The sequence below is a fragment of the Agaricus bisporus genome, assembly GCF_000300575.1.
Source record: "Agaricus bisporus var. bisporus H97 unplaced genomic scaffold AGABI2scaffold_6, whole genome shotgun sequence".
NCBI classification, from domain to species: Eukaryota; Fungi; Basidiomycota; class Agaricomycetes; order Agaricales; family Agaricaceae; genus Agaricus; species Agaricus bisporus.
Genome location: NW_006267369.1, coordinates 1836198 through 1850797, shown reverse-complemented (window position 1 = coordinate 1850797; position 14600 = coordinate 1836198). Strand labels below are relative to the sequence as shown.

The window sequence follows — 14600 nt, the reverse complement described above, 5'->3', positions numbered from 1 at the left end:
CTACGAAGTCATCTCTCATTCCCCCGCGGCGACATTGTTGACGGGTTTCAGCGGCTCTTGGAATCGACAACAATGGAGCTGGCTTAGGCGGTGTCTCCGCGTTTGTCCAGTTGTCCATGTGCCACGAATGGGAATAAAAATTTTCATGAACATTTCCTTATACGTGAGCAATCTGGATGAATCTTGATTTGGTTTTGGGTGTGTCTGCCGTTCCTGCATCTAGATTCCAAAAACTGAGCTGGCTTCATCATCGAACAGGTCTTGTTGATTCAATCGGGCCGTGCGAGGGTTTAAAAGCAGAATCTTCGAGTGTCATTGTCTAGACATTTTGACCTGTGATCCATTTACTCCCACCATGCATGCCGTCTCAGTCATCAACCACCCATGCACCCTGTGCTGTCGCCCGACTTCTATGTGGTGTAGCCGCTGTCAAGCTGCTTGGTATTGCACTCCAGAACATCTTCATCAAGTGGGCCCTAATATCTCTTGGTGCTGACCTTGCCGTTGACGTTTCTCCAGGACTGGGCACGACACAGAAAGGAATGTGTTCCGGCAAATCAATCCAATGGGAGCCCCTCAAGCTCTGGTACCTACAATGGTGTTAACATGATTGCCACTCCTCCGCCCGCCGAACCCCAGTACATCGCTGTTTCTACCATTCTCTTTTCTCCAGAAGAAGGTGAGTGACACGTATCCTTTACTCCCCTGTGTACGTCCCTGACTCCTCTTAGAGCGACCCCGCATTATCACGGTCAACTGCCGTCCTTCCCATAAACCCTCCCAGGGCATGTGTCCCATTCCGATTGTACGAGAACTCTTCACCGATGGCGCACCCGAGGGCATTGTCCTCACACAAGGTCTCAATAGCGAGCCTCTGCGTTTTCCTCTTCACTTGTGGTATTCTCCGAATGCACTCAAAAAAGGCGCCCCAGTTAACCGTGCTATCTATCATATCACCTCAGGAGCCGCTCCTAAAGCTTGGTGCGGTGCCGTCGTGGTCCTCAAATTCAACGGTTCGAGGAGACAAGGCTATTCGGACGCTGGTTCCAACGACCTCCCTGCCCTGTCAGCTTACTTCTTGGCTTACAATTAATTACCCTGCCACTGACGCCCACCAACGGGACGAATTCCGACCTTCGCCCGCGTGCTGGTAGCGAGGATCTACCCTAGAAGCATCAAAAAACTCCGCCGACTCTAACGTCGCACTACTCGTTTGTAGCATACCTAATTCTCTTGATACCTTGTTCTATATACATGAATATAATCGACCCTAGAAAGCTTGTAGACACAATTTCTGCCATCCATTGATGGGGGTCGAGACTTTCGTGGTCCGTTGGAGTAGAATTGATCGGAGGTATGTATGGTCACCCTTTGCTGTCATACACTTGATGGCGTTCATTTTTTGTGTTTACAGCTCTCAATGGGCGAGGTTAACACCGATTACATTTACCCATTGTGGAATAGCAATCAGAAGAAGCATGAACTTTCAAGGAAGAGAAGCCAGCGAGCCAGGTTCCTGATGTCCAATACGTACATCAGTGAATATCTTCGGTTCTGATAAACACGTGTCTGGACTAATAACTTCCACCACCCTTGACCAACCAAATTTGCTATCTGATTATTCAGTTCAAGGGTTGGAATCCCTGTTCCGAAGTTGCAGGGAGAATACTATCCTTAGACTATCCTTAGTATCTTTCACGTTTGTTTCATGTTGTAAACGTGCCCCCTCGGTTAATTCCATTGGTATGTAAAGAGCCTCGTCGTCAGGTAGCAGCAAATCACAGATCTTACATATATGCTTCTACGATGGAGACGCCCATGTGTGCATGTGATGTTCATTCACTTTTGGTCCGCGTTTTGAAATAATCACGCTACGTCATTGATTCCTTGGCCGTGCTCTTCGGTAGTATTCAGAATAGAATTGACCGGGAGAATGCTACCAAATGAGAGGTTGGTGCACGCTCGCCGAAATGGTGTCGCTTTTGGCGCGGCGTGTTCTATGACATCGGACTGGCGCTCGGGGTAAGCAAGGGTATGCTCGTCAGCTGAGCTCGTGACAGAAATAATTTCAATGACTGCCCTGTTCAGAATGGGTCCACAACATATTGATTCACGTTTATTATACACGTGGGCCTGTCGTGTCCGCCTGCAATGCGAAAATCCCGGCCCTTAATCTCATGAATGGTGGTTACTTATCTGAGTTTTAATTGCTTGATCCGGGGGCGCGGAGAACGAGAAAGCTCGAAAGTATGTCTTTCATCTGAGAAGGTTGGAACAGGACCGTCACAAAAACTGAAATGTTGAAGACACTGCTACTTGATGTTGATTCGCAGATTCATACAGGTCCCAAAATAAATTTCCGAAAGCGCTCATTATCACTTCGTTTGCAGTTGGTTCGCCGCACTGCAGATACCGGATGGAGTCTGAATGTATCAATTAATCATTGATCCATCAACAAAGCCGAAATCATCTATCTATCGCTGGCAGCAATCATTTTGAGTGGGCAGATCTAAGATCTTAAAAACACCGAGCACCTGATGATGCTCTAGTTTGAAGGCCCAGACGATGCTCCATTGCACATAGAATGAAGAAATATGACACTTTTTGGGTACCTTACACCTAATGATTCGAGACTTTACCTAACTCCCTTTACGTTCATGAGCATTAGCTTCTTCGTGATAGATCTACACCTTGCCGACCTGACCGAGTCGCCTGGCTTTACTCAGGATATTTTGTTTTGTTTTTCTTTGTTTTTCTTTGGGAACCGAACGTGGATCAAAGGATTTGTCAGCACTAAAGGATAACGACTAATTTTCAAGATTGACGAAGACCGACCATGATCACCTTTGCACCCTTTCCTGCAGCACCTCATGTCGGAGGATACAACCAGCCGCACCATCCTTACAACCTTTCAGAAGATGTCGAAATGGATTTGGACTTGGACGAACTCGACGGCGATGGATCAAATCTCACTTGCCCCGGTGAATCATTGACATCGTCCCAGGCTTTCATGCGGTAAGTCGCATGCTGATATCACTTGGCGAAATGTTGTAATGTCAGTTGAGCCAGCGGACATGGGACTTATGTCAACGATGAAGAGGTTATTGCTTCCGTGACTGGTACCATTGAACGTGTCAATAAACTGGTAACCGTTCGCGCGATTCGCAGCCGGTATGACAAATTGGCTTGACACTAGTGACCATGGGAGTTTACGCCGAATCTTTACTATAAAGGTATAATCCAGAAGTTGGTGATTTGGTGGTCGGACGTATCACAGAGGTACGTTTTTGCCTGTATCAATCACGGAGCCTCTTGTCAAGCGCTGTCCAGGTACAACCTCGGAGATGGAAAGTGGATGCAAACTCGAGACAAGATGCTGTTCTAATGCTGTCCTCTGTCAACCTACCGGGAGGCGTCCAGGTACAGTTATTTTTAGCGCTTGGGTTATCTATCTGTCTGAGCGCTATACCAGCGACGGAAACTAGAAAGCGACGAGCTTCAAATGCGCAGCTTTTTCGAAGAGGGTGACCTCCTGGTTGCAGAAGTTCAAGCGTTCTTTGCTGATGGCGCTATGTCGCTACATACCCGGTCTCTCAGATATGGCAAGGTACCACCTTTTATTTCAAGCCCGCATAACCTTCATTTCATTATTCCCAAACTAGCTACGAAATGGACAACTTGTTGCTGTGCCGCCTATCCTTGTTCGACGTCTAAAGTCCCACTTTATCTCCCTTCCGTGCGGTGTCGATCTCATTCTCGCATTAAATGGCTACATCTGGATTAGCAAACATGTCAAACAGAATTACCAAGAGGGGGAGGGATTCGATGCCGAGGGCGTCTATTCCAACATCAACGACGTGCGTTAATTGTTAATTATATCAGAAATATACTTATACACAATTGAGATAGGAAATAGACGAAGCAACTCGAACCGCTATTTCTCGTGTTACCAACATAGTACGGCTACTAGCATCCCATTTCATCCCTCTGACCGATACCATATTGGTCGAGGCATATGATTGGACCGTTGACCAGGAAGGTGGAGTGAAAGATTTACTTTCGGAGGAATTTGGTGATGCTCTGGTTACTTCTTTGTCTTCAGGGGTTTGAAGACTCCACTCTGTGATGTTGAACTCCTGAAGCTGATAACGACACTTTTTCCGATGCGCATAACTTCCAACGACAACTACTTCAAACCCTTCAGCTATAGTTGAGGTGACTCTCCAATTCAGTGATGAAAGTAACAGAATTCGTCCATCATGAGACCGATAATAATGATCAGAACTGGCTGATCATAGATTAGCCAATACGGACCAGCGCGTTAATTACGCCCCGCCCTATTGAGCATTAATGATTAGGACAGCGCTCCGTTGACCCCGCCAGGGTGAAACAGGATCCAGGTTAACTGAAGGGATGATGACCCCAGTTTGCTGAGTCTCCTTTTGTGTATAGGCTATCTTCCTTTTCACCCTTCGAAATCTTGATTCGAGATTTCGAAAAAAAAACTGCGCGTGTCGCCAAAACTGATTTTCACGCTCCCCATTTCTTGGCCTCGCCACCTCAATCAGCCGAGGTTCGCGGCTATATTCAAATGCTTCGGCATTAAGGTCTCAAGATCTAGTCGAAAAAGACGTGGCAGGTGGTATCGCCGGAACTAGCGGATGGTTATTCATGGGGGTACACTGTGAATAATGGCGGGTAAACTGAATAGTAACACTTTCAACACACCATTGCAATGACGCAGACATCATCTCTGAAGTTAATTTACACGGACCTCGTAAATTCGTCCTTAAAGACCTAACGCTCTGATTTTCGTGTCTGCTACATATAATGCAGTGCCTCACGATCATCCTGTGATCGTATGATGAGCTCCATGGGGCTGATAAGAATTGAGACAACTTGGCCCAGCTCTATGACGAATTATCTACCCTTCCCTCGCTGTGTGACGGAGAGATTACAATCAAACTGAACTGGTCTAGTGTTGATAACGGGGATCCCAAAAGAACGTCCTGAAACCAGACTTTAATGAGGTTCTATGTCAGACATTTCTAATTGGGCTTGATGGTCAAACAGAACATCAGTTTTGTAATTTTATCACTCGTGGACAACCTTTGAGTCTTTTGGGCGAGAGTTCGGACATCTGCGTGCAGAAATGCATCAACGGGGGGAAAGAACTGGTCAAAAACATACGCGAAGTCAAGTTATCGGTCCGAAAAACCGAGAATGGTGAACGAAAGAAAGAAGCTTCTTTTTGCATCCTCAATATGAAGAAAATAAGGTTAAACATAATACGACACGCGACTTGGTGATATAATATCACTCTAACACAAATACGAGAGTAATTTTATCGTACTAGGGGAGAAATTCTTGAGAGGCTAGGGGGTTGACTGTTCCTTAGATTGCTACCTCGAAAATTCACAAGGGTAGCGATCTAGCTATTCAGAACCTGGAGCCAAACATTGAGTCCGTGGGATGCTTTACGACAACTTTGACTTGGATCTCGTGTCCGTTACATAGTTGACTACTGTCGCCTATCTACTGAATAGCAGGGGCACGATGGAAAGTGTTGGAGAAGGTTTACGTGAAAGCTCGGAGGCTAGGGGGGAATAAAAGGGCATCCATGGAGCAGTATACAATTTTTTTTTTGGGAATGCTGTGATTGTGGGTAATTAACAAGATTGACTTGATGACTTTGCCTATGTTTAAGCAGAGATTTTGACCGCGGAAGCAAGGAACCCATTTGCGTCCATTATTGAGTTAAGAACCCATCCAATCTGTCGTTGATTCAGAATTACTGTTAAGCGACGCAGTCCGACGTATCAGTCCACAGGCAGAGAGACCATCAATGTATCTCATGAGAAATTCTTATCTATTCGATTACAGATCTCGATGTATTATTCCACAAGCGAGTGGATTATGTATACCTCAGAGTCGTCTCTCTCATTGAAAGATGTGTTTTTAAATAGGCAATTGTAGAAGATTGACAATTTGACATGATGCTCAGATGATACCCCTGCGAGGTTCACCTACATGGGGATCAGCTGGGATAAATGTTAGGGAAGAGTACTTGAATTAATAAAATTGCAGGTTCAAAGTAGCTTTGTAAATGAAAGGGGTGAGTCCTGAGAGAGTCATTATAGCGAATGCTCTTAATGGACATTGATGGAAACGGGTCCGAGAAATTCGTATTTTCACATCGACATTGTACAACATTGGTATCTAGTTAAGCAATACAAGAAGAAGCTGCTTGGTAGACTCATTTAAATAAGTCCCTGAAGCCTCAGAAAATCGGGAGTGCCCAGACCAGTGACCTAGAACAAAAGGATATGAATGATAAGTCCTCCGAAGGGAAGAAGTGTGTGAACATATCACTTACCGGATCCCAACCAGTACCAGCGGTAAATCCTAATTGTACAAGTAACATGAATCAGATAAAGATGAGATGAGAGGAGGAGGAGACTTGCCGCGAGTACCACAACCAGGGTTTGTACCCGCCCTGATGTCATTGAAGCCGGATGTAGCGGAGGAGTATATAAGTGGGTTGATAAATCCGAGTGTCGACTGGCCTCTTGAGAGCTTGAAGTCATTCAAAAGCGCAAAGATACCGGCAACCGTCTGACACGAGGATTCAGTGGGCTATACGAGTCGTCCTTGGGAGGCGTACGTACCGGAGAGCTGGCGCTGGTCCCTCCAACCGAACGGACGATGCCGTCTATAACAACTTGGAAGCCATTGCCCTGTGCTGCAAGATCTGGGTAGGCCCTTCCATTTTTACTATAAAGACCCCGAAGGATTTGTAAAAAGCCCTTGGTGATTAATTAAGTGAAAGTGTCTTACTTGTAGAGTCCGTTGAATGTATTCCCAAGATTAGAAACAAATTGAGCCACAGTTTGATTCTGGTACGATGGCCTGGAGAAGTAACGGGAAAAGCCTCCTCCAGAGAAACTGACAGCAATCTCAGGATCAAGCCTGACAGTTCCGCCAACAGCTGTTACGAATGGGCAGCTGTAGACCAATGAGAACTTAGGTAAACTCTATAATGGTGACCGGTGCGACTCACGAAGCGGGGAAAGCCGGCTGGAAAAGGACCTGGTTTGAGCCATCATTCGTGAGGCAATCTCCACCACCAACACTTTGGGTTATTTATTATGTGAGCCTCATATATAGCTTACGGAAGATTGCCTCACCCAAAGTCGCCGCTGGAGAAGAATACTGTAACGCCACGGCTGCCGAGTTGCGCGAAGAGATTACACACGCTAGTAGCGTAATCTTCAGGAACCTTAAAACATTTGATAAGACAAGCCTTGGTGAATATCATGAGAAAAAAGGTAGGGGTCTGACTTACTGTTTGCTCGTCGTCACCATAGGACGTTGAAATCACCTGTGGAATCTCGTCCTGGCCTAGGACAAAATTGATCCAATCCAGGTAGGGCTCATTGGTGTTTGTCGGAGTTTGAGTATCTGGAATGAAAGGTGGAGAGCCGCCAGTACTAGAACCTTTCAGTATGCCGATATCAACGGCTTACAGATTGAAACGTTTACCTCCAGTATGTAGCTGGTGTGGGGAAAGCGATACCAGCGGCGTATTGAATATCGAGGTTGGCCTGTAGAGAAGGTTAACCAACGATACTATGCTGGGACAGAAGAGTTTACCTCTACACCGGGATCATTCTGGTCGTCTCCTCCGCCATTTAGTTGGACGGTCGTGTAATTGAAGCCAACGGCATCGGGCCGGAAGCGTCGGAAGAAAGTCTATAGACACATCGTCAGCTTCGAAGCTCTTGATATATCAGCACTTCTCCTACCTGAAGATCTGCACGGTTTCTACATCACCCTCATGGTCATTATCTGTTTGAGGATATACAGTATCAGAATGAACGTACGCAAATTCTACAAAATCAATCAATATCGAAACCCCAAAACAAAAGGACAACATTACGAACGATCCAAGTACCCAGCAATACCAATGGCATTCCGTGAAGTGGCGGAAGGAACGTAGTCAGCCGTATTATAAAGGTCACGGAGGCAATCGGGGGTTATGACAGTGGTACTCAAACAGGAAGCTGGAGCAGCCGATGGTTTAGCGCTTGGGTCAACAGGCTCTATTTCCGGCTGTAAGAAGCTGGTCACCCGCATGCTTTTCATCGTGCCGAAATAAGTAGTGGGCGCGACAACATCAATGTGGGAGTGAAGTTCGCTGGGAAGCGAATAAGACATTGTCCGGACAACAGATTCCCCTGACTTAGAATGGCGGTAGACATTATACTTGGTACCAAGCATACGTTCAGCCTGGGCTACGGAAACTCGAACAGTAACCCAGTTGCCACTTCCAGTACGATCAATGAAATCATCAGAGATACCGAAATCTTCAAGCCATGCTTCGACCGCTCCGGAAGAATCAGGATGAGGCTGAACGAAATCATGGAGCTCTTCTTTACTAAGATGTTGACCATATCTGAGCGACGGTGGTCAGCACTTACGCTGAATCAAACACGCATCGCGCATACCTGGAATGAGTAGGATCGCTGGTTTGCATCAAGTTTTCAATGAGCTGCTCCATGCCACTTGACTTTACTCCAATGCGAAGATCAAAGGTATGGTCACTGGGAGCCTCGGAGACCATTTCCCACCCGCGAGGAACTTCAACCCAGGCATGTTTTTCTGCGAAATCATCCCAGCGTCGAGCTAAAGGACTAGCATTGACAAGCTGAGCGAGAAGAAGGACAAAAGCTGGACGCCAAAACATGCTGAGCTGGGAATGAGGGGAATAATGAAGTATCAAGATTCTCCGTGTATCTGAGGCCAGAAACGCTGTATTTATGTCGAGCGAAGCTCAGAGACTCTGTATTCTTCTCGAGGTCGACAAGCATGGTTGCCTCCATATATGGGATAATGGCAACTAGTATCATGACAGAGAAGCTATCTGGACGCATGACCCATATACTCGGGAGAGCTTCTTGACGACAAAGCAGCAAGTTTATTTTCCACGACTAATCAAAAGAACATTCTTGAGTGAAATTAATTGAAAACAGCCGAACCTTGTATTGATTTTGGCGGGAGAGTCGAGGGTAAAGATAGCCAGCGACCATGCGTTGCCAACTGGAAAAGGATAGACCATGAGAGAGCGCTGAAGGAGGAGATAACGTAATCACGGATCAAGTGATCGAACATCACGTGGCAGCTGGGTGCACCCGCAAGCTCAGGATCCACCACCGACACCATCCACGACATACGCGACCTCTGACACACACAGTTTGGTGTTCTAAACCCACCCCTTTTCCCTCTTTTTGAGGCACAAATCCCCAGCTCGAGCTCTGATCAGCCCCATTTCTGATGCAGGAGGCAGAGGAACAGGGTATGTTCCACCGTTTGCTCATCTTGCCCAATATCCTCATTCGTTTGTCAGATACATGCAGAATATGCAGTGCCCCGGCGGAACCTGGGCAGCCTCTCTTTCATCCCTGCAAATGCTCGGGGACCATTCGGTATATTCATCAAGACTGGTATGGTGGTCGCATGCACACTCCCGGTCGTACAAACCCATTCACGTCCTAACGCAGTTTAACAACATGGTTGGCTCATAGCAAGAAGAAAACTTGTGATGTTTGCAAACATCAGTATTCGTTCACCAAAGGTATGATTTATGTGGCGTTTGTAAAGCATTACCTCTCACGATGATATTAGTTTACGCTGCTGATATGCCCACAAGACTTCCGACCGTCTTGCTCGCTCGGAGGTTCTTTCAACATGCTTTGCTTGCCATATTGTTCATTTTACGTGCGATTGCAGTCGCAATAATTTGGCTGGCAGTGCTTCCTTGGGTGACCGTATGGACATGGCGGATGTATTTTTCAATGGGAGAATCAACGTGAGTCAGTTGTTGCTTCTTGTCTTGAAGTGCTCTCAACGCCAATTACAGTGCCTGGTATATCAGTAATCTAGAAAGGCCCCCAGGGAGCACAGGCTCGCCTCATTATCAAAAGTTGACTAATGAATCCTCCACTACCGCTCCAAAGAGTATTATCGGCCAGATCACAGCCCATCCAATATGGGCGGCACTCTCCGCTGATATATTCACAGGTCAAATCATCGCTTCGCTCATTGTTCTTACGTTTGTAGCAGTTTTCTTGCTACGCGAATGGATATCTCAAAATGCACGACCTGGGGTTTTCGAAGACGAAGAAGTATTTCCGGACATGCCTCCTGCTGTTAATGATCCACCTCCGCAGCCCGTGCAAAATATACCGGCACCTGTCGCGCCTCTTGCTCTACCAAACCCTGCAGACCTGGAGCGCCGGCAACAAAATGCTATTAGAGAATTGGAACAACTTCGTGCGCGGGAGGAAGCTAACGTTCAAAAAGACGAGCACGCAAGTAAAAACGGCAATGGAGTGGGAGACGTTGGCGTGTCCAAGGTTGATTATAAGCGGAAGAAGCAGAGGGTGTATGCTTCAGAAAGTGAGACGGAGAGCAGTGGCGAGGAGGGATTGGATCGTCGAAAAGGAAAAGCTCTCGCTCGAACAACGTCCTTAAAAATAAAGTCCGATAGTATGCGACGTCGCCCTGTCAACGGCCCACCATCGGATTCTTCGACCGCTGTTGAAGAATCCACTTCCGTCAACCCATCCGCCCTCCAGGCCTCGCCTTTCGAGCCACATGATGTCGGTACTTCAGCCGAAGCCAATGGTGCAACTGCGTCTCCTTCGGTACCACTGCCATCTTCATCATTTCACCAGTCTCATCTGCGCGCAACTTCCCTCGATTTGGACGAAACTTTCGCTTTTCCGCCACGTCGGAGACAAGAGTCACATGATCTTGCCGCCAACGTTGTCCCGGAGGAACTAGATCCAGTGGGTTGGTCGAGCTCTCAGGAAACGTACGAGGGTCACTCTCAAAGTGTTGTGGAAAACGAGGAGGAAGTCGACTCAGAAGGAAATCAATCTTTTACTTTTGACGCATCCCGATCATTTGATGCCTCATTATACGGGGGTAATTTCGAAGGTGCTGCTGAGCCCGCCTCGACTCTCACTGCTTCAGAAACAAGCGGAGCACCCCCGCCATGGTCATCATCTAGTCTTCCTCCTGGAATTGACATTCCAGTTCCACAGGATGATTTGGATGACGTACAAAGAGATTTTGAAGGGTTTGGCTCGGATTTCAATTTGGAAAATGAGCAGCAGCATTATTTCCGCGATCCAGAAGACGAGGTACGAACGCCTCCATCTCTGCGTGTAGTGCCAGTCGAACTTCAGCCTGAAGATGCTGCCGAGCCTCATGTACCAGTTGAAGTGAATGGCAGGGAGCCTGAGCATGATCTGAGGAGGGATGATGATGACGAGGACGAAGAAGAGCCAGATGAGGATGGTGATGAAGAATTGTGGAATGATGACGCGCACTGGGATGGTATTGAAGTACAGGAAGTGGCTGTGGGGCAGGAACAGATCGCTGAGGGAGTTGCTGCCGCGCCTGACCCTAATCCTGGACAGGGTGCGAGACGGGGAGAACAGAATGCAGTTGCGGCTGTTAATGCTGAAATCCCTCCGGAGGTAGCGGATGATTTAGAAGGGAATGTTGAGGACGATATGGAGGGTGCTATGGAAGGTTCGTGGCCTTTTGTTCTCTTCTCAGTTTCATATTTACCGTTCCTCAGCGATTGGAATGAGAGGGCCAATATACAGCGTCTTCCAGAATGTGAGCCTTTGTCGGCAATCCGATGAGAGCTTGCTAACGATTTGTTTCAGGCTGCACTGATGATCTTTGTTCTCGACACTGCTATCGGAGTTGGGGTTTGGATTCCGTTCATGATTGGTAGATGTGTGGCTCAGCTATCGGTGTGTCCTCTCATCTAATTTCATTGGGGAGTAACTGACTTTTGAATCTATCCAGCTCAACCCGAAGCGCATCGTCCAAATTCTACATTTTCCGATCAGACTTATCCGCATAATTACTGACCCCGAGGTTGACCTGGTCATCTGGATCATTCAACGTGTATACCGAGACTTCTTCAAGGTCTATATGAGGCCCGTTGTCAAAATGGCGAAAATCTTAATAAAGAATACTCTTGGTGAAGACAAGGTGGCGACGTATGTGGGCTTTGCGAATAGGACGGTTAGCATTGGCTATAGCTCGTTAACCTGAAGTTGTATTGACATTTTCGTTGCAGTACAATGGAACCGTGCACTTATTTAGTGGGCCATCATCACCCATTCCCGCCAACGAAACAATTCCGGCTGAATCCATGCTCGATAAAATCCCTGCATACCTTGGGCCAACAGAACCGTACTTTGCTCTTCTCGGGAGGGAGGTTCGTTCTGGTGTTACTAGATTCAAAGCTAGCTGGTGTCGTTTGGCTATCGGAAGTGGGCCAACAGAACGTGCCTTTGCGATTGGCCTGGGGTATGCTGTGATTGGAATCGTGTTGGCGCTATATCTGAACGTCTTGACGATTGGAAATGCACGGAGTGCTACGAGGGCTGTTCGTAATGCTGTCCGACAGCAACTTTTGGTCATCAAGGTAAATAGGTGCTCATATGATGCGTAGGCTCGTCGATGCTCAATTTTCATGTAGGTTGCGGCGTTTATCTTCATTGAACTCGTATTATTCCCTCTGGGTTGCGGCATCGTTCTTGATCTTTGCACCGTCTGGCTCTTCCCCGAAGCCAATCTACAATCAAGAATAGCTTTCTTTTCCCAAGCACCGCTAACAGCCATGTTCTATCACTGGATTGCTGGTACGATGTTCATGTATGTGTGCTCGTTCTCGTCGTTGTTCAGTAGCGAATAACGCTGATACGTTCCCAGGTATTCGTTTGCTGTGTTGCTTTCTGGTTGTCGCGCTGTGATGCGACCTGGTGCCATGTGGTTTATCAAGGACCCTCAAGATCAAAACTCTCACCCTATACGCGATATTCTCGATCGACCGACGTTGACCCAATTGCGCAAGATCTTCATGAGTGCTATCTTATACTCTGTAGTTGTCGCATGTGTCGTAGGCAGTGTCGCTGGGTTACTGATTCTTGGAAATAAGTCGATACTACCATTCAGGTGGAAGAATCGGTGAGTCGGTAATAGTGTCGTACACGACCAATTTCTTGATATAGCGCATTTTAGTGAACCTCTCTCCAACGTTCCTATCGATCTCTTGTTTCTACATCTCGTCCTTCCTTACACCATGCATTATTTCCGACCGAAACGCGCTATCAAACGAGCTGCTACGGTCGTATGGAAGTACCTTTCCAGGAGATTTCGTCTTACTTCCTACTTCTTTGGTGAAACTCGGATGGAAGAGCAATACACCCCAAGACGATGGTTCGGCGCTGACATTAATGACCCGGACCTCGCTTCTCGCCGAAATGGGACTTTTCGACGTGTTCCTGCTACGGACAACTTAGCACTTCCACGCGATATGCGGGCAACTGCACAAGTGTTTGAGTCTGGGGAGCCATGGGACGAACGAGCGGAAAAATTAATGAGAGACCAAAACGCTGAAGCTCTCAAAGCCAAACGCGATATCAACTTTGATTATCGGGTTGTGTATATTCCACCTGGCTTCCGTTATCGCATAATCGGGTTTATCGTCTGTATGTGGATTATCGGGGCCATCGTGCTTGGTTTTTCTGTTGCACTTCCTATCACCCTCGGGAGGAGTGTATTCAGATTATTCACGAGCCGAGATGTTCATGATGGCTACTCCCTCATTTTGGGTTTCTATCTCTTGGTGGCTTGTTACTTGTGTGGGCGCGCTATTGATCGATTGGATAAGAGACGTCAACGTCGGTCACCTGAAGGTTCGCGTGCTGATCTCAGAGTGCTTGTTATCAAACGCGGTCTACTTTGGCTGGCGAAAATCTCGTTCATGATGGCCACTTTGGGTGTTGTACTTCCTATCCTGGTGGCTATTGTTATGGACCTATACGTTATTCTACCTGTTCGTCTGGCATTGGATCCGTCTTTAAATCCAAAAATCAGGGTCGTAGATTCTTGGGCTCTTGGGCTTTTATATGTCAAGATTGCGATTCATGTTCAACGTATACAACCTAATTCGCGGATATCGAGAGGGCTTCACCGGGTAAGTAGTTTTGGTTCATCTGCAAACTTGGTTGACTCAAGTATCGGCGCTAGATTATGAGTCATGGATGGTTACGCCCTGATCCTGTTGCCGCGACCAAAGACGTGATTCTGCCGGTAGGGGGAGGTTTACTGGCGATGATTGTTTTACCTGCGCTTCTTTTCCAAATAATCCGATATATCTTCCCTAACGTGATGGTGGATGATAAATTTGTTTGTGAGTATGAAGCTTCCTCGCTCTCGCGTCGCTTTTGTCGTTATGGTATACTGACTAGTCAATTCACTAGTCGTGCATGTTTATCCTTGCATATTTATAATGACCGGCCTGATGCAATCAAGTCGATATCTCAACGACATGGTCGCTTCGTGGTCACAAGCCATTCGAGATAAAGAGTTTTTGGTAGAGATGAGATTGAGGAATCTTGAGTCTGATGAGGCACCGCGGCAAGAAGTTCGACGAGAAGGTTCGGGAGCAGTAATATGAGGTGCTTGGCATATTTATGTCTTTCTTTTCTTCCCTTGTTTTTTGTTTT

General features: G+C 47.0%; 4 protein-coding genes across 4 annotated transcripts; 3 read left to right on the top strand and 1 right to left on the bottom strand.

Moving 5' to 3' along the window:
• Positions 1-228: 228 nt before the first annotated feature.
• On the top strand, positions 229-1301 carry AGABI2DRAFT_223371 (hypothetical protein). Its single transcript, XM_006462066.1, has 3 exons — positions 229-469; positions 520-679; positions 732-1301. Exons 1-3 carry the CDS (start codon positions 356-358, stop codon positions 1091-1093), a joined length of 636 nt encoding a protein of 211 aa, XP_006462129.1. The 5' UTR covers positions 229-355; the 3' UTR covers positions 1094-1301.
• A 1504-nt stretch (positions 1302-2805) lies between these two features.
• Positions 2806-4077, top strand: AGABI2DRAFT_193430 (hypothetical protein; the record flags this gene model as incomplete). Its single annotated transcript, XM_006462065.1, has 7 exons — positions 2806-3015; positions 3070-3171; positions 3234-3279; positions 3331-3420; positions 3473-3607; positions 3663-3857; positions 3910-4077. Coding segments are annotated over exons 1-7 (915 nt in total), but the record flags the coding sequence as incomplete, so codon positions are not given.
• Positions 4078-6159: 2082 nt separating this feature from the next.
• AGABI2DRAFT_193429 (hypothetical protein) lies at positions 6160-8782 on the bottom strand. Its single transcript, XM_006462064.1, has 14 exons — positions 8508-8782; positions 7945-8455; positions 7884-7891; positions 7806-7824; positions 7654-7752; positions 7543-7604; positions 7346-7490; positions 7188-7279; positions 7061-7132; positions 6838-7005; positions 6669-6774; positions 6465-6615; positions 6377-6405; positions 6160-6311 (listed from the first exon to the last, which is right to left on the bottom strand). The coding sequence occupies exons 1-14, from the start codon at positions 8744-8746 to the stop codon at positions 6261-6263; spliced, it is 1752 nt and encodes a 583-aa protein (XP_006462127.1). The 5' UTR covers positions 8747-8782; the 3' UTR covers positions 6160-6260.
• A 551-nt stretch (positions 8783-9333) lies between these two features.
• On the top strand, positions 9334-14551 carry AGABI2DRAFT_118987 (hypothetical protein; the record flags this gene model as incomplete). Its single annotated transcript, XM_006462063.1, has 14 exons — positions 9334-9355; positions 9407-9503; positions 9561-9634; positions 9685-9868; positions 9920-11601; positions 11651-11691; positions 11742-11831; positions 11887-12108; positions 12164-12514; positions 12569-12744; positions 12802-13056; positions 13111-14068; positions 14122-14284; positions 14355-14551. 14 exons carry the CDS (start codon positions 9334-9336, stop codon positions 14549-14551), a joined length of 4512 nt encoding a protein of 1503 aa, XP_006462126.1.
• Between the last annotated feature and the right edge of the window lie 49 nt (positions 14552-14600).

Bases quoted from the DNA above. Each gene is read 5' to 3' on its own strand.
- AGABI2DRAFT_223371 (XM_006462066.1), top strand. From the start codon at position 356: ATGCATGCCGTCTCAGTCATCAACCACCCATGCACCCTGTGCTGTCGC. The intron at 470-519 runs GTGGGCCCTAAT...ACGTTTCTCCAG, and splicing joins CTCCAGAACATCTTCATCAA to GACTGGGCACGACACAGAAA. The intron at 680-731 runs GTGAGTGACACG...GACTCCTCTTAG, and splicing joins TCTCTTTTCTCCAGAAGAAG to AGCGACCCCGCATTATCACG.
- AGABI2DRAFT_193429 (XM_006462064.1), bottom strand. From the start codon at position 8,746: ATGTTTTGGCGTCCAGCTTTTGTCCTTCTTCTCGCTCAGCTTGTCAAT. The intron at 8,456-8,507 runs GTATGCGCGATG...ACCGTCGCTCAG, and splicing joins AGCGATCCTACTCATTCCAG to ATATGGTCAACATCTTAGTA. The intron at 6,616-6,668 runs GTACGTACGCCT...TCCTCGTGTCAG, and splicing joins GGACCAGCGCCAGCTCTCCG to ACGGTTGCCGGTATCTTTGC.